Below are 24382 nucleotides of genomic sequence, written 5' to 3' on the forward strand. Positions count from 1 at the left end.
GTATTTTGTTGAGGACTTTTTCATTCATGAGCGATATTGGTCTGTGGGTTTTTTGTTTTGTTTTGTTTTTTCTTTTTGTGGGGGTACTGTCTTCATCTGATTTTGGCGTTGGGATAATACTAGCCTCATAAAAAGAGTTGCAAAGTGTTCCCTATTCTGTTTTCTGGAGGAGTTTGCATAGAATTGGGATGAATTCTTTAAATATTTGGTGTAATTCTGCAGTGAAACCATCTGTGCCTGGAGATTTCTTGTTCCAGAAGCTCTTAATTACAAATTTTATGTCTTTAATGGTTATAAGATGATTCAGATTATCTATTTCATCTTGCCTGAATTTTGGTAGTTTATGATTTTCAAGGTATTTCAAGTCCTGTTAGGGAAGTGGAAGTTGCACTGAGTGCCTTGAAGAGACCAGCTTGAGTAGTCTGAGGGTGATGTTTCGAGTATTTGCTTAACACTCTTTAACGGCTGCGGGAGCCTTTTTGATAACCCCTGTTTTATTCGTGATGTTGTTGGTTTGTGTCTTCTCTGTTTTTATCTTTGTCGTAAAATTTATTAGTTTTGTTGATTCTATTCAAATAACCAGCTTTTTGTTTCATTGCTTTTCTCTGTTTTTCTGTTTTCAATTTTATTGATTTCTGCCCTTTATTTTTTATTTATTTAGTTTTTTTTTTTTTTGAGACTGAGTTTCACTCTTGTTGCCCAGGCTGGAGTGCAATGGCACGATCTTGGCTCCCTGCAACCTCCGCCTCTGGGTTCAAGTGATTCTCCTGCCTCAGCTTCCCGAGTAGCTGGGATTACAAACATGCACCACCACGCACAGCTAATTTTTTGTTATTTTTTGTAGAGACGGGTTTCTCCATGTTGGTCAGGCTGGTCTCAAACTCCCTACCTCAGGTGATCCACCCGCCTTGGCCTCCCAAAGTGCTGGGATTACAGGCATGAGCCACCGCGCCCGGCCAATTTCTGCCCTTATTATTTCTATTCTTCTGTTTGGGGTTTGTTAATCTTGAAGTTTCTTAGGTTATTGGTTTATCTTTTCTCATTTCTAATGTGAGCATTTAGTGCTTAAGTTTCCTTCTCTGTACTGCTGTGCTATACCCCACAAATGTTCATGTGTTGTATTTTCATTCATATTTCCTTTGGGACTTCTTTTTGGCCCATGCATTATTTATAAATATGTTGTTTTAATTATCAAGTGTTTAGAGAGTTTCCTGTCTTTCTGTTATAGATTTCTAGCTTGATTACATTATGTTCTGAGAACATATTCTTATGATTTGAATTCTTTTAGATTTGCTGTGATTTCTTTTATTGCCCCAAATGTATTTCATCTTGGTAGATTTCTGTTGGCTTTAAAAATGTGTGTATTTTGCTGTTGGGGAGTGGGGTGTTGTACAGATGTCAGATTTTGCTGGTTGACTATTCAGATCTTTTGTAAATCCTTACTCCTTTGCTGCCTAGTTTCACTCTGTCACTTATGCTAGAGTGCAGTGGCACGAACATGACTCACTGCAGCCTTGACCTCCTAGGCTCAAGCAGTTCCCCTGGCTTAACCTCCTGAGTAGCTGGTACTATAGGTGTGTGCCGCCATACCTGGCTAAATTTAAAATTTTTTGGAGAGACAGGGCCTTGCTATGTTTCCCACGCTCAAACTCCTGGCCACAAGCAGTCCTTTGTCTTGGCCTCCCAGAGTGCTGGGATTACAGGCATGAGCCACTGCGCCCAACCTCTGCCTAGTTTTAACAGTTGCTGAGAGGAGGATGTTGAAGTAGATGTCTTCTTGGTGGGTTAATCCTTTTGTCATTAAGCAGTTGTTATGGTCACTTCCTTTTCACGCCATTGGTGAAGGAGGGGTCCCTGCCCTAAAGTGTAGGAGATGGCTGAACACAACACCTGGTGTGGATGGATGAGATTGACAGCAGTGTTTTAGTCACATATACCCACAGCTCAGAGGAGGACACTGAATGCCACACAGGGTCAGATGGGCACCGTACTCTGTAGCGGAGTGAGGGCTGGGGTCTGAGGAGGCAGGCAGGCTTGGTAGTAACAAGAGCGCACAATGACTAATGGTTCCTGAGGGGGAATGCAGTTGGCTTGTTTGAATAAATTCATGGGCTGGCAGACAGGTGAAGTGAAACTTCTTAGGCTGAGGTGCAGCTGCTCTGGCTGATAAAAGAACTAGCCAGGTGGGGAGCCTTTCCTGCTGGGTGGCAGGGTAGGAGCTGTCTGTCAGAAACAGGAAAACCCATGGCTAGGCCTTTGGGGCCCTGTAAGGCTCAAAGATGTCAAGGCAGCATAGGAAATTTTATTATCTTAAAATTCAGCAAAGACCCTCTCTCCAGCTCTGGTAAATTATTTTGCTTGAAGTCTACTTCATGAGATATTAATATATTCATTCCTGCTTCCTTAAAAAATTAATGATTATATAAGATATCTTTCTCCACTCTTTTACTTTCAGCCTACTTAGGTCCTTATGTGAGTTTGAAGTTTCTTATGAACAGTATCTAGTTGGGCCATGTGTTTATTATAGGCTCTTCATCAATCTGTCTTTTGGTTTATTTAGACCATTTACATTTAAGGTGCTTATTGTTACATAATTGCTTATATCTGATGTTTTTATTATTTGCTTTTTTGTTTCCTTTTTCTTTAGCTCCATCTTGATCTATTTCTGTATAATGTTGTTGCGTGTACCTCTTTGTATAGTCTTAAAGTGTTTGCTCTGGATGTTACAATATGCGTTGTAATATAGTAGTCCACTGGTACCAGTATTTACCACTTCAAAGTGTGGAAACCTGCCTTGCATTTATGTCTCTTTACCTTTTCCACTCTTATAAATCACTGGCTTGAGTATTAGGTGGTGGTATAGTTTTTGTTTGAGTCGTCAAATGTGATTTTAAGAACTATGGATTGTCTAGTGTGAGGTTTCCACATTTCTGGTCTTTCCTTTGTCCCTCCTCCCATAGTCCCATATTCATCCCTTCTGCATAAGAACTTTCTGTAGTCATTTTTTTATTTTGATTTTTTTTGTTTTAATTTTTTGTGTAGTGGAAATGACAGAATATATTTCTGTAGCCACTTTTTAGCATTTCTAAATTTACCAGTGACAAATTCCTATATTCTCTTCCTCTGAGAATGTCTTTATTTCTCTCTTCATTTCTGAAGGGTAGTTTCATGGGATATATAATTTGTAGCCAACAGGTTTTTTTGTTTTTTTTTTTTGTTTGTTTTTAAGCACTTAAAAATGTTGTGCCACTTCCTTCTGGCCTCCATGATTTTAGAGGAGAAATACACTGGCATTTGAGTTGGCGTGTCCCTGCTGGCATTCTCCCTTTTTTGATCTTTGTTTTTAGTTTTGAAAGTTTAATCAGTGTTGCTTTCTTTTGGTATACTTCCAGGTTTGCTCAGCTTCTTGAATCTGTAAGTTTATATCTTTCACCAAATGTGGGAAGCATCAGGAATTAGTTATTTGCATGCTTTCGCAGCTCTGGTCTCCTATGGGACTCAGATAACATAAATGCGGGGTCTTTTGTTATTGTCCCACAGGTCCGTGCAGCTCTGTTCATTTGTTTTCAGGTTATTTTCTCTCTGTTTTTCAGACTGGGTGAATTCTGTTGATCAGGTTTCAGCTTCTCTGATTCTGTCCTCTGTCATCTCCACTTTTACTCAATAGAGCCCATCCAGATAGATTTTTTTTTTTAATTCTGTTACTGTATTTTATATTTCTGTAATTTCCATTTGATTCTTCTTCAGTTTCTTTGCTGACATTTTCAGTTCTTTGTTTGTTGCCATAGGATTTGTAGTTGCTTGTTGAAGCATTTTTATACTGACTGCTATAAGCGATGATGGTTCCAACATCTGCCTATGTAATTTTTTTATTTTTGCAGGCAGTCCTGTTTCGGTTTAGTCTATAGGTCCTGGTCTACTTTGTGGGCTGTAATTCCATTGACAATTTAATTTCAGAGCCTTCATGGTGTTATTTTGGTCTGTTTGGCGTATCTGGTATCACTGGGGTTCTCCCACCAGTCCCTGCTGATGCCCACCTGAGGGAACAGGGGAGCTGCCCCAGGCTGGGCCACCTGCTGCAGCTAGGTGGGTGGGGAATGGTGGTTGTCTTGGTGTGTGGAGCTGGTTTTCTTGTTGTGGGGAAGATCTCCTTTGATCTGGGAGGACTGAGTCTGCCTGGGTTGCCTTCTATTGCTACCTTGGGAGTTGGGAGACTCTGGGCCTGGGTCCCTTTCCTGTTGGATGAGGTCCAAGGAGACACCTGGCCACTATACATTCCCTAGTCCTAGAGTCTGTCAGCAGCCTTTTTCTTTCCACCTTTCAGAATTCTCCACTGATCGTCTCCTGTCTAGGTAACCTAGAGTTTAGGTTACGCTTTTTAGGAGGGAATAATGTGTTATCTTCTCTAGATCAGAAATCCTTAGTGGTGGTTTTGGGTTGTAACTGTGCTAAAAGGAGAATTGGCGTATTTGTGAAGTCGAGTCTTTCTTTTGAAATGAGAACATATCATTATTCCGTAGATAATATTTACAACACCTACTTCCTTGGGTTGAAGAATGTGGTTAAGCTTAGGAAAGTACTTAATGCAGTGCCTGGTGTGCAGAGCACATACGAGTGTTGGTGGTGATACTATTCCTTTCATCCTTTGGTAGCATATTAAAGCTTTTCTTCTTCTTTTTTTTTTTTTTTTTTAAATAAAGTTCCGGTGCATTTCTTGTTAGGTTTATTCCTATTTTATCCTTTTTTGCTTTTATTACAAATAGGCGCTTTCTATCTATTATAACTTCTACCTGGTTCTTTGGCCCTTAAGTGAAAATGTTTTAATAGCCTTCTAAACATTGCTCTCCCAAATGAGTTTTAACTTGCCTGTTTCTTTTGTTTTCCTTTTTTTGAGACAGGGTCTCACTCTGTCACCCAGGCCAGAGTTCAGTGACGCAATTATGGCTCACTGCAACCTCTGCCTCCCAGGCCCCCAAAGTGCTGGGTTTACAGTCATGAGCCACTGCACGCAGCCTTACTTGTCTATTTCTTTTAAGAATGGGAACTGTAATTGAGCCCAGAGCTCCAAAAACAAATGAAGGAATGAATGAGTGAATAAGCTCTTGCCATGGGTTTGGTGTGGTTTGGGGCTCTACTCTTTTTTTTTTTTGTGGGGGGGGGGTAGGCAGGGATTCTTTTTTTTTTTTTTTTTGTTATACTTTAAGTTCTAGGGTACATGTGGATAACGTGCAGGTTTGTTACATATGTATACTTGTGCCATGTTGGCGTGCTGCACCCATCAACTCGTCAGCACCCATCAACTTGTCATTTACATCAGGTATAACTCCCAATGCAATCCCTTCCCCCTCCCCACTCCCCGTGATAGGCCCTGGTGTGTGATGTTCCCCTTCCCGAGTCCAAGTGATCTCATTGTTCAGTTCTCACCTATGAGTGAGAACATGCGGTGTTTGGTTTTCTGTTCTTGCGATAGTTTGCTGAGAATGATGGTTTCCAGCTGCATCCATGTCCCTACAAAGGACACAAACTCATCCTTTTTGATGGCTGCATAGTATTCCATGGTGTATATGTGCCACATTTTCTTAATCCAGTCTGTCACTGATGGACATTTGGGTTGATTCCAAGTCTTTGCTATTGTGAATAGTGCCGCAGTAAACATACGTGTACATGTGTCTTTATAGCAGCATGATTTATAATCCTTTGGGTATATACCCAGTAATGGGATGGCTGGGTCATATGGTACTTCTAGTTCTAGATTCTTGAGGAATCGCCAAACTGTTTTCCATAATGGTTGAACTAGTTTACAATCCCACCAACAGTGTAAAAGTGTTCCTATTTCTCCACATCCTCTCCAGCACCTGTTGTTTCCTGACTTTTTAATGATTGCCATTCTAACTGGTGTGAGATGGTATCTCATTGTGGTTTTGATTTGCATTTCTCTGATGGCCAGTGATGATGAGCATTTTTTCATGTGTCTATTGGCTGTATGAATGTCTTCTTTTGAGAACTGTCTGTTCATATCCTTTGCCCACTTTTCGATGGGGTTGTTTGTTTTTTTCTTGTAAATTTGTTTGAGTTCTTTGTAGGTTCTGGATATTAGCCCTTTGTCAGATGAGTAGATTGCAAAAAGTTTCTCCCATTATGTAGGTTGCCTGTTCACTCTGATGGTAGTTTCTTTTGCTGTGCAGAAGCTCTTTAGTTTAATTAGATCCCATTTGTCAATTTTGGCTTTTGTTGCTGTTGCTTTTGGTGTTTTAGACATGAATTCCTTGCCCATGCCTATGTCCTGAATGGTATTACCTAGGTTTTCTTCTAGGGTTTTTATGGTATTGGGTCTAACATTTAAGTCTCTAATCCATCTTGAATTAATATTTGTATAAGGAGTAAGGAAAGGATCCAGTTTCAGCTTTGTACTTATGGCTAGCCAATTTTCCCAACACCATTTATTAAATAGGGAATCCTTTCCCCATTTCTTGTTTTTCTGAGGTCTTTCAAATATCAGATGGCTGTAGATGTGTGGTATTATTTCTGAGGACTCTGTTCTGTTCCATTGGTCTATATCTCTATTTTGGTACCAGTACTATGCTGTTTTGGTTACTGTAGCCTTGTAGTATAGTTTGAAGTCAGGTAGCATGATACCTCCAGCTTCGTTCTTTTGACTTAGGATTGTCTTGGCAATGCGGGGTCTTTTTTGGTTCCATATGAACTTTAAAGCAGTTTTTTCCAATTCTGTGAAGAAACTCATTGGGAGCTTGATGGGGATGGCATTGAATCTATAAATTACCTTGGGCAGTATGGCCATTTTCACGATATTGATTCTTCCTATCCATGAGCATGGTATGTTCTTCCATTTGTTTGTGTCCTCTTTTATTTCACTGATCAGTGGCTTGTAGTTCTCCTTGAAGAGGTCCTTTACATCCCTAGTAAGTTGGATTCCTAGGTATTTCATTCTCTTTGAAGCAATTGTGAATGGAAGTTCATTCATGATTTGGCTCTCTGTTTGTCTGTTACTGGTGTATAAGAATACTTGTGATTTTTGCACATTAATTTTGTATCCTGAGACTTTGCTGAAGTTTCTTATCAGCTTAAGGAGATTTTGGGCTGAGACAATGGGGTTTTCTAAATAGACAATCATGTCATCTGCAAACAGGGACAATTTGACTTCTTCTTTTCCTAACTGAATACCCTTGATTTCTTTCTCTTGCCTGATTGCCCTAGCCAGAACTTCCAACACTATGTTGAATACGAGTGGTGAGAGAGGGCATCCCTGTCTTGTGCCAGTTTTCAAAGGGAATTTTTCCAGTTTTTGCCTATTCAGTATGATATTGGCTGTGGGTTTGTCATAAATAGGTCTTATGATTTTGAGATACGTTCCATCAATACCCAATTTATTGAGCGTTTTTAGCATGAAGGGCTGTTGAATTTTGTCAAAGGCCTTTTCTGCATCTATTGAGATAATCATGTGGTTTTTGTCTTTGGTTCTGTTTATATGCTGGATTACGTTTATTGACTTGCCTATGTTGAACCAGCCTTGCATCCCAGGGATGAAGCCCACTTGATCATGGTGGATAAGCTTTTTGATGTGCTGCTGAATCCGGTTTGCCAGTATTTAATTGAGGATTTTTGCATCGATGTTCATCAGGGATATTGGTCTAAAATTCTCTTTTTTTGTTGTGTCTCTGCCAGGCTTTGGTATCAGGATGATGTTGGCCTCATAAAATGAGTTAGGGAGGATTCCCTCTTTTTCTATTGATTGGAATAGTTTCAGAAGGAATGGTACCAGCTCCTCCTTGTACCTCTGGTAGAATTCAGCTGTGAATCCATCTGGTCCTGGTCTTTTTTCCGTTGGTAGGCTATTAATTATTGCCTCAGTTTCAGAGCCTGCTGTTGGTCTATTCAGGAATTCAGCTTCTTCCTGGTTTTGTCTTGGGAGAGTGTAAGTGTCCAGGAAATTATCCATTTCTTCTAGATTTTCTAGTTTATTTGCGTAGAAGTGTTTATAATATTCTCTGATGGTAGTTTGTATTTCTGTGGGGTCGGTGGTGATAACCCCTTTATCATTTTTTATTGTGTCTATTTGATTGTTCTCTCTTTTCTTCTTTATTAGTCTTGCTAGCGGTCTATCAATTTTGTTGATCTTTTCCAAAAACCAACTTCTGGATTCATTGATTTTTTGGAGGGTTTTTTGTGTCTCTATCTCCTTCAGTTCTGCTCTGATCTTAGTTATTTCTTGCCTTCTGCTAGCTTTTGAATGTGTTTGCTCTTGCTTCTCTAGTTCTTTTAATTGTGATGTTAGAGTGTCAATTTTAGATCTTTCCAACTGTCTCTTGTGTGCATTTAGTGCTATAAATTTCCCTCTACACACTGCTTTAAATGTGTCCCAGAGATTCTGGTATGTTGTATCTTTGTTCTCATTGGTTTCAAGGAACATCTTTATTTCTGCCTTCATTTCGTTATGTACCCAGTAGTCATTCAGGAGTAGGTTATTCAGTTTCCATGTAGTTGAGCGGTTATGATTGAGTTTCTTAGTCCTGAGTTCTAGTTTGATTACAGTGTGGTCTGAGAGACAGTTTGTTATAATTTCTGTTCTTGTACATTTGCTGAGGAGTGCTTTACTTCCAATTATGTGGTCAATTTTGGAATAAGTGTGATGTGGTGCTGAGTAGAATGTATATTCTGTTGATTTGGGGTGGAGAGTTCTGTAGATGTCTATTAGGTCTGCTTGCTGCAGAGATGAGTTCAATTCCTGGATATCCTTGTTAACTTTCTGTCTTGTTGATCTGTCTAATGTTGACAGTGGGGTGTTGAAGTCTCCCATTATTATTGTATGGGAGTCTAAGTCTCTTTGTAAGTCTTTAAGGACTTGCTTTATGAATCTGGGTGCTCCTGTATTGGGTGCATATATATTTAGGATAGTTAGCTCTTCCTGTTGAAATGATCCCTTTACCATTATGTAATGGCCTTCTTTGTCTCTTTTGATCTTTGATGGTTTAAAGTCTGTTTTATCAGAGACTAGTATTGCAACCCCTGCTTTTTTTTGTTCTCCATTTGCTTAGTAGACCTTCCTCCATCCCTTTATTTTGAGTCTATGTATGTCTCTGCATGTGAGATGGGTCTCCTGAATACAGCAAACTGATGGGTCTTGACTCTTTATCCAGTTTGCCAGTCTGTGTCTTTTAATTGGAGCATTTAGTCCATTTACATTTAAGATTAATATTGTTATGTGTGAACTTGATCCTGCCATTATGATATTAACTGGTTATTTTGCTCGTTAGTTGATGCAGTTTCTTCCTAGCCTCGATGGTCTTTACATTTTGGCATGTTTTTGCAATGGCTGGTACCGGTTGTTCCTTTCCATGTTTAGTGCTTCCTTCAGGGTCTCTTGTAAGGCAGGCCTGGTGGTGACAAAATCTCTAAGCATTTGCTTATCTGTAAAGGATTTTATTTCTCCTTCACTTATGAAACTTAGTTTGGCTGGATATGAAATTCTGGGTTGAAAATTCTTTTCTTTAAGAATGTTGAATATTGGCCCCCACTCTCTTCTGGCTTGTAGTGTTTCTGCCGAGAGATCTGCTGTTAGTCTGATGGGCTTCCCTTTGTGGGTAACCCGACCTTTCTCTCTGGCTGCCCTTAAGATTTTTTCCTTCATTTCAACTTCGGTGAATCTGGCAATTATGTGTCTTGGAGTTGCTCTTCTCGAGGAGTATCTTTGTGGCATTCCCTGTATTTCCTGAATTTGAATGTTGGCCTGCCCTAGTAGGTTGGGGAAGTTCTCCTGGATGATATCCTGAAGAGTGTTTTCCAACTTGGTTCCATTTTCCCCCTCACTTTCAGGCACCCCAGTCAGACATAGATTTGGTCTTTTTACATAATCCCATACTTCTTGCAGGCTTTGTTCATTTCTTTTTCTTCTTTTTTCTTTAGGTTTCTCTTCTCGCTTCATTTCATTCATTTGATCCTCAATCGCTGATACTCTTTCTTCCAGTTGATCGAGTCAGTTACTAAAGCTTGTGCCTTTGTCACGTATTTCTCATGTCATGGTTTTCATCTCTGTCCATTCGTTTATGGCCTTCTCCGCATTCATTATTCTAGTTATCAATTCTTACACATTTTTTTCAAGATTTTTAGTTTCTTTGCACTGGGTACGTAATTCCTCCTTTAGCTCTGAGAAGTTTGATGGACTGGAGCCTTCTTCTCTCATCTCGTCAAAGTCATTCTCCGTCCAGCTTTGATCCGTTGCTGGCGATGAGCTGCGTTCCTTTGCAGGGGGCGATGCGCTCTTATTTTTTGAATTTCCAGCTTTTCTGCCCTGCTTTTTCCCCATGTTTGTGGTTTTATCTGCCTCTGGTCTTTGATGATGGTGACGTACTGATGGGGTTTTGGTGTGGGTGTCCTTCCTGTTTGTTAGTTTTCCTTCTAACAGTCAGGACCCTCAGCTGTAGGTCTGTTGGAGATTGCTTGAGGTCCACTCCAGACCTTGTTTGCCTGGTTATCAGCAGCAGAGGCTGCAGAAGATAGAATATTGCTGAACAGCGAGTGTACCTGTCTGATTCTTGCTATGGAAGCTTCCTCTCAGGGGTGTACTCCACCGTGTGAGATGTGGGGTGTCGGTCTGCCCCTAGTGGGGGATGTCTCCCAGTTAGGCTACTCAGGGGTCAGGGACCCACTTGAGCAGGTAGTCTGTCCGTTCTCAGATCTCAACCTCCGTGTTGGGAGATCCACTGCTCACTTCAAAGCTGTCAGACAGAGTCGTTTGTGTCTGCAGAGGTTTCAGCTGCTTTTTGTTGTTGTTGTTGTTGTTGTTTAGCTGTGCCCTGTCCCCAGAGGTGGAGTCTACAGAGACAGGCAGGACTCCTTGAGCTGCTGTGAGCTCCACCCGGTTGGAGCTTCCCAGCCGCTTTGTTTATCTACTTAAGCCTCAGCAATGGTGGGCGCCCCTCCCCCAGCCTCGCTGCTGCCTTGCGGGGGGACTGGTGTGCTAGCAATGAGGGAGGCTCTGTGGGCGTGGGACCCTCCCGGCCAGGTATGGGATTTAGTCTCCTAGTGTGCTCGTTTGCTAAGATCCTTGGTAGAGCGCAGTATTGGGGTGGGAGTTACCCGATTTTCCAGGTGTTGTATGTCTCAATTCCCCTGGCTAGGAAAAGGGATCTGGGGCTCTACTCTTAATCTAAATGCTATGTTTTGTATAATCTAAGATTTCCCCTAGGTGTGTTACACGATTGTGTTGTGTTGAACTTACATTGAGACTCCTTTTCACATGTGCTGGTATCAGCGTGGGGCTTTTCTATTCACTCTTTGAACTATTCGTTTGGGGGACACAGATAGACCTCTGTGTCTTTTGAGTGTCCATTGGTTGGGTGCAGTGGCTCATGCCTGTAATCCCAGCACTTTGGAAGGCTGAGGAGGGCAGATCATGAGGTCAGGAGTTTGAGACCAGCCTGGCCAATATGGTGAAATCCTATCTCTACTAAAAATACAAAAATTAGCCAGGCCTGGTGGCGGGTGCCTATAATCCCAGCTACTCGGGAGACTGAGGCAGTAGAATTGCTTGAACCCAGGAGGCGGAGGTTAAAGTGAGCCAAGATCATGTCACTACACTCCAGCTTGGGTGACAGAGCGAGACTCCATCTCCAGGAAAAAAAAAAAAAAAAAACAACAGTATCCATTATCTATACTGGAAAAATTGAAATTGGGATTTTGACTAAGTGTGGAAATGTGGATTGGGTCCATTTAGTTTACCTAAACAGATGATGAAATACTAATTGTTTTATGAAACATTCCCTAGTGCAGTTTTGCCTGTGTGTGTAGTGACGGGAACAGTGAGAATGAGGCTTGGAGCGTGGAGTGCGCTGTGGGCCTGTGGTGGGTGGGGCCAGCAGCACCTGCATGCCTGGCTCACAGAGTAGCCTTTGGGTGTTCTTTTCCCAGAGGAGCTCTACGGTGACTTTGAAGACTTGGAAACAGGGGATGTGCACAAGGGAAAATCAGGTCCCGATACTCAGGTATGACTTTGCTGTGGCTGGCTGTTCTTGGTCATTGTGTTCTGAGAGAGGCCCACATTGAGAAATGCAAATCTTACTTGTGATGTGTGAAGATTGCAGACTGGATGGATAGATTCCTTCCTAAAGGGTGGGGATGTGGGGACCAAAGAGAAGCTTTCTTGTTTACTTGTTAAGTTTTGGATAACAATTACTACCGCTTCTTGCCATAGTCATTTGCCAAGTCCACTGTGATTTTTCACTCACAGAAGTCTTAGTTTCTTGGACTTACATTCGACCATTGCCATCATTCTCCTCTTCTTAAATTTAAGTGTCATTTAAAAGAACGAAGCCCCTGTTCTCCCTAATATTTCTTTGGAACAGGGTCTGGGAGCATCTCCGTGAGGGACACATCTGTTATTTTTATTCTAGTTTGTGTTCCCAGCCAGCTTAAGGAATGGCAGCTAATTGTAATGCAGATGTAACCATTTCCTGTAGCAGTACCATGTTATTCAGAGACAAAGGTTTTGTTGTGTTTTGTTTTATTGATAGTGATAAGAGATTTTGCTAAGATTTTTGTTTAAATCGAACTTTAAAAAATCTAATGTTTAAAGAAAAGACCTTCATAAACATACACAAAATTTTTTCTTCTGGAAATTTAAGAATGAAGAGGTAGAGAAAGAAGTTAAGGAAGAAATTGACTCCAACGAAGAAGAAAGTGCCAAGAAAAAGCATTTGGATAAGAAGAGAAAATTGAAGGAGATGTTTGATGCAGAATATGATGAAGGAGAAAGCACATATTTTGATGATCTTAAAGGAGAAATGCAGAAACAAGCACAGGTGAGAAGCCTCAGTTCCTCTCAGCCCCTTGTCAAGACTATCATAGCACAGGAATCCCTGATTTTGTTTGGGTCCCTGCTTCCTATCCTGCTTCTGTGCCTTTCATTTGGACTCCTGGGTAGAGATGCATATGAGTGTGTTTATTCATGCAGTGAGCTCATTGTGTCTGCAGTCAGAAGGTCACCAGAAAAAGATCCATACCTATTTTGTAACAAGAATTAGGAAACAGAAATGACTGAGGCATGGTCTCTACTTTTGAGACTTTTACAACTTTTACAATGATCTGAGACAGTGTATTCATTTCAGTGCAAGCATTGGCTGCCTATTCTGATTGCTGCTTCCTGATTTGAATGGCAGGTGATCAGTGGCCCATGTGGCTTATGGACACACCAGAGCTCATAGGAGGAGTGCTCTGAAAACTCATCCTGGTCAGAGTTCAGAAGGACATGTGGAATGTAAGGTCTGATGCAGAGATAAAGGGATATGGTGTGGCCCTCCTGCCTGGGGGTGCTGAGCAGGTTGCTGGAGGCGGTGATCTCACTCTGAAGGAGACAGACACAGAAACGTGTACAGTTGATGGTGAGCATCTGAGTTGCGCCTTGTTAGTGAGGCCAGGAGTGCCTGTGTAAGCTGGAACAGATCTAGGTCTTCATTTAGTCAAAGAACTATCTCCTGATTAGGCATTAGCTTCGTGGTTGCAAGTCTGTGTTGACCTTTGATTGGCATGACTAGGCTAACTCTGAAGTTTTTGCTTCACACCATTTACAATTTAAAATTACCTAGAGCCTTGTGGGCCATTGGAAAAGACTGAATGTTTCACTCTGAACTGGGAGTCCTTGGAGGGTTTTGAGCAGAGGAGAGACATTAAGGTAATCGGATCACTCTGCCAAAAGATCAGGCAGGTGGCGCAAACCAGAGAGCTGGCAGTGGAAATGAGACAAAGAGTCAAACCCGGATAGACTTTATTTAGAAGCTGGGTCAGTAGGATTTCCTGGTGGACTGAATGTGGGGTGTGTAAGAGGAAATGAGGATGGTGACTGGAAGTTCCTGGAAGGATGGGTTGTTGTAAGTTAGACAGGAAACCCTCTGCAGATGCAGCTTTGGGAAGATGATGTTTGTTTCGGTTGGGTGTCATGCAGACAAGTGGAGTGTCAGGTCTGGAGAGAGGTCTGGCCAGGGACTTAGATGTACAGCCCTCAGCATGTAGATGCCACTTAACGTTGTCAGGTGGCCAGGGAGTGAGTGCAGAGTGAGTGGGAGGAGCAAGACTGGCATGGGTCAGATGGGGCGACTGTGGCCGTGAGGCCTGAGCAGTGCCCAGGCAGGAGAAGCAGTGTGAGCATGCAGGCACACAGGAAGCCAGTTGTACACGGAGGCGAAGCGTTGTTCAGACCCTGCTGCCATGTTAACTATGGTGAAGGCAGAGTTGACCACTAGAAGAGTCCTTCAGTGTGGGGGCCTTCATCAGTCTTGGCAAGCACCAATTTTCATGGATGTAGGAGAATGGGAGCAGAGGAACTGGAAGCTGTGACTGCAGAAAACTTTTGTGGGGTTTTGCTGCAGAGAGAAGCAGAGAAATGGAGCAGTTGTTGGTGGAAAAAGTGGAATCAAAAGGTTTTGAGATAAGAGAGGGAACAGAGGGAACAGCTGTTGGAGTAAAGTCCAGGAAGAGTGGATGGTGTCTAGTGAGCAAGTGATGTGTGGCCCTGAGTAGAAGCCTGGACAAATCATCTGTTCCTGAGCTGCCCGTAGAACTTTCTGTGATCATGGAGATGCACGTCTTTGCTTCTCAGTATTGTAACCCTGGCCGCAGGTTGATATGGACCACTTCCAGTGTGGCTAGTGTGATTGAGGAACTGCGTTTTAAATATTACCTAATTGTAATTAATTTTAATTTAAATAGCCACACATAGCTCCCCTATCAGAACTCTGATAAGGCTGGATATGGGAGGAAACCCTGGTAGAGGGTTGACCAGGGAGGTTCTTTTGGTTTTGGAGTGAATCAGGAAACAGCCATCAGCTGAGTGGAGGTGAGGGTGGTGTTGGGTGTTTGAAGACGGGAAAAGTGTGAAAGAATTGTTTGGAGAGGAAGGAAAGAAGTTGTGGACTGGAGACATTTCCAGTGTTCAGGCACGCAGGGCTCCACAGAGTTATCTACATTTGCTGTCCCTTGGAGCAGCAGAGAAGAAAACAGTTGGGACATATTCTGAGCAGACTGTAGAGGTAAAATGTGTAGGTTTTTTTTGTTTGTTTGTTTCTTGCTTTTTGTTTTTTGAGACGGAATCTCGCTCTATTGCCCAGGCTGGAGTGCAGTGGCACGATCGCAACTCACTGCAACCTCCGTCTCCCGGGTTCAAGCAGTTCTCTCACCTCTGCCTCCTGAGTAGCTGGGACTACAGGCACACACCACCACACCCAGCTAATTTTGGTATTTTTAGTAGAGACGGGGTTTCACCATATTGAAGACTGGTTTCAAACTCCTGATCTCATGTGATCCACCTGCCTCGGCCTCCCAAAGTGCTGGGACTACAGGCGTGAGCCTCTGTGCCTGGCCAAATGTGTAGTATTTTTAATAGGATAAAGCCTACATAATTCTGTCCATAGTTCCTTTATTTAGAAATTGCGCCTTTGTTCATGTTACTCTTATGTTTATTACAGATAACGGCATATGGGTTTGTTTTTTTTTTTCCTGTCATGTGTAGCTGAATCGCGCAGAATTTGAAGATCAAGATGATGAAGCCAGAGTTCAGTATGAGGGTTTTCGACCTGGGATGTACGTCCGCGTTGAGATTGAAAATGTTCCCTGTGAATTTGTGCAGAACTTTGACCCCCATTACCCCATTATCCTGGGTGGCTTGGGCAACAGTGAGGGAAATGTTGGATACGTGCAGGTGGGTCCCTTTGCTGGGTATTTGGTGCCTGAGGCTCTGTGGATTTTCCCTCCATCAATCATCTTACCCTCTCGTCCCCTCAGATGCGTCTGAAGAAACATCGCTGGTATAAGAAAATCCTCAAGTCCCGAGATCCAATCATATTTTCTGTAGGGTGGAGGAGGTTTCAGACCATCCCACTCTATTATATCGAAGACCACAATGGAAGACAAAGGCTTCTAAAGTATACGCCACAGCACATGCATTGCGGAGCAGCCTTTTGGGGTAAAATATGATTACAATAACTTGCCTATTGCTGAGATTAAACCTTACAGGCTGCATTATTATAGCTTTTTGCTTTTCCTTTCATAAAATTTCACTCCTAAGATTTTTCTCTTTTCTGGGAGCGGGGAGGTGGTTTGGAGTGTATATGTAAATCTATATCCAAATCCAAATGTCCATATCCAGTATGTTAAACTAGAATCTAAAATTTGTGGTTTGCTATATTTCTTTTTTTGCTTTTCCTTTAAGGCCCTATCACTCCACAGGGAACTGGTTTCTTGGCAATACAGTCTGTCAGTGGCATAATGGTAACTATCTTGGATGATTTCTTTTACAGATTGGTTTGAGAAATATATCCTGAATGTGGGTTATATACATGAGACTTTTAAGTTGAAAATTACTCATTTTTATTAATATAAAGTAAATTTCCCTTTGCTTTTACTCTTCCTACATCCTTTTCAGTAGGGTGTGGGATTAAAGGAGGGGAGGTGGAAGAATTATAATGGTACATTTCCTATTTTTGTGCATCTTTTGGATTTATTTATCTAAGCAAGTACTTAAGAAGTGCTCACCATGTGCCAAGCACTATATGAGGTTGTGAGGAGCCATCAGAGACCAGCCAGACACGAGACTCCCTGCAGCCGTGCTGGGGTAGCAGTCTGTTCACACCATTTTCATTTGACCAGTCAGGCAGGGCGGGGTTTATCGGTCCCATTTAACAGAGAAGAAAGCAGAATAATGAGCAGATGGAATCTGCCCTGGAGGTCCAAATTTTAATTTCCTAAACATTGCAACTGTATTTTCCATTTCATTCCAAATAAATCATTATAGTGAAATTACATTCCTCTGAAATCACTCTCAGGAAAGTACTCAAGTAGCCCTTGTTTTTTGTTTGTTTGTTTTGTTTTGTTTTGTTTTTTGAGACAGAGTCTCAGTCTGTCATCCAGACTGGAGTGCAGTGGCACGATCTTTGCTCACTGCAACCTCTGCCTCCTGGGTTTAAGCGGTTCTCCTGCCTCTGCCTCCCAAGTAGCTGGGATTACAGGTGTGTATGGTGGCATGCCAAGCTAATTTTTGTGTTTTTAGTAGAGACGGGATTTTGCCATATTGGCCAGACTGGTCTTGAACTTCTGACCTCAGGTGATCTGCCCACCTCAGCATCCCAAAGTGCTGGGATTACAGGTATGAGCCACGGTGCTCAGCCTCATGTCACCCTTGTTATTTTGGCTTACCAACTTTAGTTTTGGATTGCTTTTGTCAGACCACTGGGTTGCAAGTTCAGATAGTCTCTCTTGTTTTTCTTAGCTAATTGTAAGTAAAATTCACTTTGGTAATGTATTGTGTCACATAGAATTGAAGTTTTTCTCTTCCTGATATTATTCCTATTTTCAAATTTTGGGGTTCCTGTTAGCCTGATTTTCGGATAGCTGCCACAGGAGTTGTCCTTGATCTGGATAAATCCATAAAAATTGTGAAGAAATTAAAGCTAACTGGTTTTCCATATAAAATTTTCAAGAATACTTCATTTATTAAGGTCTGTATATCTATATATTCTCATATTTATAAATGTCCATATTGTTTGAGAAAAGGAATGAAATACCTCTAAAATATGGGCCTCATGTTTTTAGAAAAGTATTTGAAATCTTTTATAAACTTCATATTTTGTTTGTTCCTTTATATTCTGTTACTTAACTGGGCCGAAGAAAGCAGTAGTAAAACAGCTATTTTTGAGGCTGTTACTCATGACTTCCATGTGAGACTGCCACAGAAGTCATATTGAAAATATGTCATTTTATCCACTGGGTTTTGTTTCCTACTTTTTAAATTTGTGTTAACAAAGGAAAAAAAATCACAAGTTTGTCTAACCATTCAGCAGAAAAATCGACAGAGCATTTGCAGACAACTTGGCAAGGGTACAGAGAAACAGATGTACTGTTTTTCAGTATTTGGGGAGGGTGGTTTGAGCAGCATTTATTGACAATTTCATTAGTGGGGATGTTTCCATTAGAAACACAGAGTTAGGAAGATCATAAAATTGTTCTTGCAATATAAGGTAATAATACCACCGGCGTTTATCTTACTGTTTTCATGTTCTAAGTGTATGCACCTGAGTAAAAGGATCTGAGCAGCAGTCCAGTCTGAGAGACGCCAGCAAAGGCTACCTAAGCCAGTTCAGTCCAGTAAATCCCTCTTCGATCTTCTCTTCCACACAGACAGCGGTGATGAGCATGCCCATGAACCCACATGATTATTTTGGGGGAAATGAAAGGGTTGTATTTTTGAGGTAGTAATTCTACTTTCAGGGGCAAATACATTTTGATTATTGTATCACCCTTCAGTGAGTTGTTTTTTTTCTTTAACCAAGGATATATGTTTGAGGGAAGAAGTAAAGCATAAAGTATATGATTTTGTGTGTGTTTTTATCTTGCTATACCTGTAGGGAATGTTTAATTCTGCCTTGGAAGTAGCCAAATTTGAAGGTGCTATGATTCGAACTGTCAGTGGGATAAGGGGGCAGATCAAGAAAGCGCTCTGAGCTCCAGAAGGAGCTTTCCGGGCCAGCTTTCAGGATAAGCTGCTGATGAGTGGTGAGTGTCCTGAGTAGTGTTCAGGGCAGGGTGTTACCATTCATGCTTGACTTCTAGCCAGTGTGACGAGAGGCTGGAGTCAGGTCTCTAGAGAGTTGATCAGCTCCAGCCTTAGATCTCCCAGTCTTATGCGGTGTGCCCATTCGCCTTGTGTCTGCAGTCTCCTGGCCACACCCAGTAACAGTTCTGTGATCTATGAGAATAGTTTCTTAGCGAGCTTTCCCTTCAAATACTTTGCAACCAGGTAGAGAAGTTTGGAGTGAAGGTTTTGTTCTTTGTTTCTTCACAATATGGATATGAATCTCCTTTTGAAAACGTTAAAGTAAATTACCTCTCTTTTCAGATATTGTCTTCATGCAAACTTGGTATCCTGTTTCCATCCCAGCCTTCTATAACCCAGTAGCATCTTTGTTGAAACCCAGCGGGTGAGAAAGACACCTGGTCAGGAATGTGGACCACCAGCCAACTCGGGCTTACCCATGGCGTCAGACTAAAGGCGAACAAGGACTCTCTGTGTAAGGTACCGGTCGCGTGTGTGTTAGTGGAGATGCAGTCTGTGCCCTGCAGACAGGAAGTCACACAGACACTTTTCTATAATTTCTTTTTTTTTTTTTTTTTTTTTTTTGAGACGGAGTCTTGCTGTGTCACCCAGGCTGGAGTGCAACGCCTCCCGGGTTCACGCCATTCTCCTGCCTCAGCCTCCCGAGTAGCTGGGACTACAGGCACCCGCCACCTCGCCCGGCTAGTTTTTTTTTTGTATTTTTTATTAGAGACGGGGTTTCACCGTGTTAGCCAGGATGGTCTCGATCTCCTGACCTCGTGATCCGCCCATCTCGGCCTCCCAAAGTGCTGGGATTACAGGCTTGAGCCACCGCGCCCGGCCTATAATTTCTTACATGCTTTGAATGTTCAAGTATAAAGTCTAATGTTAAATTTGATTGAACAGTTGTATATTCACGGAATATTTTGTAACGGAACACCAAAAAATGGTAATAGTGGTTCTTTCTGGATTGAAGACAAACTTTTCTTTTTTAAAATAAAATTTATTTTATATATTTGAGGTTGACCACATGATCTTAAAGGATACATATAGTAAACTGGTTACTACAGTGAAGCAAATTAATGTATCTACCATCTCACATAGTTTCCTTTTTTTGTGTTTGACAGGAACAGCTAAAATCTTATTTAACAAAAATCCCAAAGACAACACATTTTTATTAACTATAGCCCTCATGTTGTACATTAGATCCTTAAGTTTTTCATCCTGCATGTCTGCTAGTTTGTATTATTTTAATGTATGTCTCCCCATTTACTATTGGTCATTTCCTATTTGGCCCATTTTTCAACTGGGTTGTTTTTCTGCTCGTAAGTTGTAAGAGTTCTTTACTGATTTTTAGATATTAACACTTTATCAGATATGTGATTTGCAAATATTTCTTTCAGTCTGTAGGTTCCCTTTTCATTTTATTCGTTGTTTCTTTCGCTGTGCAGAAGCTTTTTAGCTTGATGCAGTCCTCCTTGTTTATGTTTGCGTTAGCCTGGCTTCTGGTGCAATATCCAAAAAATTATTGCTAAGGCCAATATCAAGAGGCTTTCCCCCTATGTTTTCTTCTAGGAGTTTTATGGTTTCAGGTCTTCTTTAGGTCTTGCATCTGTTTTGAGTTAAGTTTTGTGTGTGGTGTATGATCAGGGTCCAATTTTATTCTTTTGCATGTGAAAATCCAGTTTTCCCAGCACTATTATTGAAGAGAATATCTTTTTTTCCATTGTGTTGTCTTATTTGCCCTTGTCAAAAATTAGTTGGCAGTATATGACCTTTATTTCAAAAGTCTCTGTTCTGTTCCATTGGTCTATTTTTTGTTTGTTTTTATGCCAGTACCATACTGTTTTGATTACTATAGTTTTGTAATACAATTTTAAATCAGGAGATGTGATGTCTCCAACTTTTTCTCTAACAGTAACCTGTTGGCTGTTTGGGATTTGTTATGGTTCCATATGAGTTTCAGGATTGTTTTTTCTGTTTTTTTGAGATGAAGTCTCACTCTGTCACCCAAGCTGGAGTGCAGTGGCACGATCTTGGCTCACTGCAACCTCCACCTCCTGGATTCAAGCAATTCTCCTGCCCCAGTCCCCCGGGTAGCTGAGACTACAGGCACGTGCCACCATGTCTGGCTAATTTTTGTGGTTTTAGTAGAGACAGGGTTTCACTATGTTGGCCAGGCTGGTCTCCAACTCCTGACCTCATGATTCACCTGCCTCGGCCTCCCAAAGTGCTGGGATTACAGGTGTGAACCACCACATCCGGCCAGAATTGTGTTTTTCTGTTCTGTGAAGAATGCCATCAGAACTTTGATGAGAATTGTTTTAAATCTGTATATTTGCTTTGGGCAGTGTGAACATTTTAACAATATTAATTCTTCTGACCATGAACATAGGATATCTTTCCATTTGTTCATGTCTAAATTTCTTTCATCAATGTTTTATGGTTTTCAAGTGTACACATCTTTCACCTTCTTGGTTAAATTTATTCCTAAGTTTTTGTTTTTCTTTGATGCTGTTGTAAATGAGATTATTTTCTTGATTTCTTTGTCAACTAGGTTATTTGTATATGGAAATGCGACTGATTTTTATATGTTGAGTTTATACCTTGCAGCTTAACTGAATCAATTTAGTAGTTCTCACAGTTTTTTTGTGGAATCCTTGGGGTTTTTTAGATAAAGGATCTTGTCATCTGCAAATAGAGATAATTTTACTTCTTTAATTTAGTTGCCTTTTTTTTTTTTTCTCATCTGATTGCTCTTGCTAGTACTATGTTGAATACAAGTGACAAGACTGGGCATCTCTATCTTGTACTCAATCTTAGTGGAAAAGCTTTCAGTTGTTCCCCACTAACTATGATGTAGACTGTGGGTTTTTTATAAATGGTCTTTATTATGTTGAGAAACTTTCCTTCTATACATAAACTATTAAGAGGGTTTATGAAGAAATGTTGCTAAACTTTGTTAAATGCTTTTTTTGCATCAATTGAGGTGACCATGTGGTTTTACATTTTATTTTGTTAATGTGATATATCACATTGATTTGCATATGTTAAACCAGGCTTGCACACCAGGGAATAATCCCACTTAATCATTATGTATAATCTTTTTGATGTGTTGTTGAATTCTATTTGCTAAAATTTTTTTAGGATTTTTGCATCAGTGTTTAATTTATTGGAGAAGTTGACTTGTAGTTTTTCTTGTGTGTGTATGTGTGTGTTTTGGTTTGGCTTAGGTATTAAGGTGGCACTGGCCTGGTGAAATGTGTTTGGAATTATTTCCTCTCGCTCTATTTTTGGGAGAAGTTTAAGAAGTAAACCCCCAGGGGATGGGAGTGACTCTGGACATGGGAGTTACGTGGTAGTGACTCTGGAGCCTGGAGTGGTGGAACACAGCAGCATCCCAGTCTCCATGAGGCCAAGTACAGCACCAGCAAGGACCCCAGAATGGTGGAGCACTGCTGTGGCTTGGGCCCTTGGGGGCAGGGACCAGCGCAACAACTACTTCTCTCCCTGGAGAGGCAGGTGCCTGGGCAACTCAGATTCTCCAGGGATAGTCCAGTTTCAAGAAAGCAGGGTTCCACAGTTGTTTGTCCTGAAAGGCAAGATATCCCAGTTCAGCCAATGCTATTTTCCTGGGATGTGGGGGTGCCATGTTGTCTCATCCCTGTCAGGTGTGGCTGCTCAGCTCAGCCAAGACTGATTCCCTGTGAAGCGGGGCAGTGCTGCAGCTCTCATGCAATGAGAGGTTGTCTGCTCTGGGTAGCCAAGGCACTGATTCCCTGGAAAGCAGGGCACCAAGTCAGCTCAGGGCCCAAGGGGCAGGGCGCAATTGCAGCTGGGAGGGGAGGGGCACAGCAGCCTGGCCCCACAGGGTAGGGTGTATGCTGTGATGTGGACTTCGTTTGTTCCCACCAGCACTCATGTTGAAATTTGATTCCAAATGTGGTGGTGTGGGAGGTGGGGCCTAGTGGGAGGTATTTGGGTCACTGGGGCAGATCCTTTATGAATAGGTTAGGCCTTTTCATGGGACTGGATTAGTTACCAGGAGTGGATTATCAGAGTGAGTTCAGCTTCCTAGACTCTCGTGTTTCCTCTCTTGCCATGTGAGCCCTTTGCATACACCTGTTTCCCCTTCCACTTTCCCCATGAGATGAAGCAGCACAAGACCCTCACCAGATGTGCTGCCCTATCTCAGACTTTTCAGACACAAGCAGGGTGAGCCAAATAAACCTTTTTTATAAAATAAGTTACTGAGTCTCAGGTATTCTGTTACAGCCATACTAAATGGCCTAAGACAGTGTAACAGCAGCTCAGGGGTGGTGGGCCACTAGGCGGGGGTGATACAGAGCCACAAACCCTGAGGATGGTAGAAAGGTGCGGTGGCTGCTCACCCTGGGTGGGACATGCTCCCGAAGTGGTTCCGGGTCCAGGAGGTCACGTTGCAGCAGCAGCTGGTCCATAGGGGTGGGGCGCAACGTCAGTTCCTTCTCTGAGGGGAGTGCTGGGGCTGCTGGGCCCCTTTTGCTTCCTTATCTCCGCAGGGAGACATCCCCTCTGCTTCAGGCTGATCCCTCTGGGGATGGGTGGTGGGGGACAGATATTTCCTTCTCTCCTTTATGTGACCGTCCTGGTTTTCTGTGCTCTACTGGATTTCTGCTACTCCTTGATGCACTCTGGGGCTCTCCTTTAGAACCTTCATCAAAATATAGTTGTTTGCTGCTTTGGCTGTCTTTGTCAGAGGACAAACGCAGGGGACTATTGATTGGCCCCTTGCTGGTGTCCCTCCCTCTTAAACTTTTCACTGGGTACTCTTTTGAACCACTTTTTCCCCCACCATATACATGTATTTTTAAAGCATCAATGTGCTAATTTCTATTGAAGCAATGTGGATTTTTCTGAAAGTTTTAATGTTTTAATAAGCTTTTTATTAAAATGTTAATGTACATACAGAAGAGTGCCCAAATTGCAGGTGTGCAGCTAGATAAACTAGCACACCAGGCTGCCACACCCTGGACCAAGCAGTAGCCTCACCCTGAAGCCTATCCCAGGCACTGCTGCCCCACCCCGCCCCCCAAAATAGCCACTTTCCCAGTTCCTGACATAGATTTGTTCTGCCTGGTTTTGAATTTTATAAAATACAACACATTCTATTTAGCCTGGCTTCTTTGCTTCAGTATTATAGGACACAACCATGTTCTTGTCTATGGCAGACATTGATTTATTGTCATTGCTGAGTTCCATTATATGACTGTGTCACCATTTATCCACTGATGAGTAAAATGATTTCCTATTTTTGGCCGTTATCCCATGGCCCTGAGCGCTAGGTCTGGATATGGGACTTGCGGGTATGCAGGGGCACACACACTTCTGCTGGAGGATCCCTGGGTGAAGTGGAGACTCCAGGGCACCTGTGCTCTGCCTCAGTGTGGAGGCTTCTGTGTCGTGTTCTGGGAGCACAGTGGCTTGGCCTCCACCAGCAGCAGCAGCTTAAAGAGTTCCTGCTGTTCCACATGCTTGAAGACAATTCAAGTTTTGTTTTGTTTTGTTTTTCTTTTTTTTTTTTTAGGTGTTCAGTGCCTGTCTGGACTTCTATTTTCATTTAGATTTTTGGTTTCTTAGAAATTTCGTTATTCTCTTCATAGCTTAACAACGTATTTGAAAAGATTTGTTTTCATGTGGAGTATTCAGTTTTGTAAGAAGAGGGTTGTTCAAGGCATCAGTCTGCCACTCTGCTAGAAACAGAAGTCTCCCAGGCATTTGTTTTTATATAAAGTAGTTAATGAAATT

The 24382-nt window shown here is 41.9% G+C and overlaps 1 protein-coding gene across 7 annotated transcripts in view; it reads left to right on the forward strand.

Moving 5' to 3' along the window:
- The window catches only part of LOC139356364 (ribosome biogenesis protein BMS1 homolog), a 55739-nt gene that overhangs the window by 25841 nt on the left and 5516 nt on the right, over positions 1-24382 (forward strand). The window contains exons 14-21 of one of the 7 annotated variants that reach the window (XR_011608129.1): positions 11926-11999; positions 12639-12815; positions 15518-15706; positions 15790-15970; positions 16217-16275; positions 17379-17501; positions 18408-18555; positions 18899-19070. Coding sequence is in view for 4 of the 7 variants with exons in the window: in XM_071070177.1 (XP_070926278.1) it covers positions 11926-11999; positions 12639-12815; positions 15518-15706; positions 15790-15970; positions 16217-16275; positions 17379-17501; positions 18408-18503 (899 nt within the window). In the remaining 3 variants the exon portion in view is untranslated. Of the gene's footprint in view, positions 1-11925; positions 12000-12638; positions 12816-15517; positions 15707-15789; positions 15971-16216; positions 16276-17378; positions 17502-18407; positions 19076-24382 lie in introns of those variants that run through there. The other 6 variants (XR_011608130.1, XR_011608131.1, XM_071070177.1 and 3 more) reach the window with 6 other exon arrangements.

This window comes from Macaca nemestrina, chromosome 9, assembly GCF_043159975.1.
Source record: "Macaca nemestrina isolate mMacNem1 chromosome 9, mMacNem.hap1, whole genome shotgun sequence".
Classification (NCBI taxonomy): Eukaryota; Metazoa; Chordata; class Mammalia; order Primates; family Cercopithecidae; genus Macaca; species Macaca nemestrina.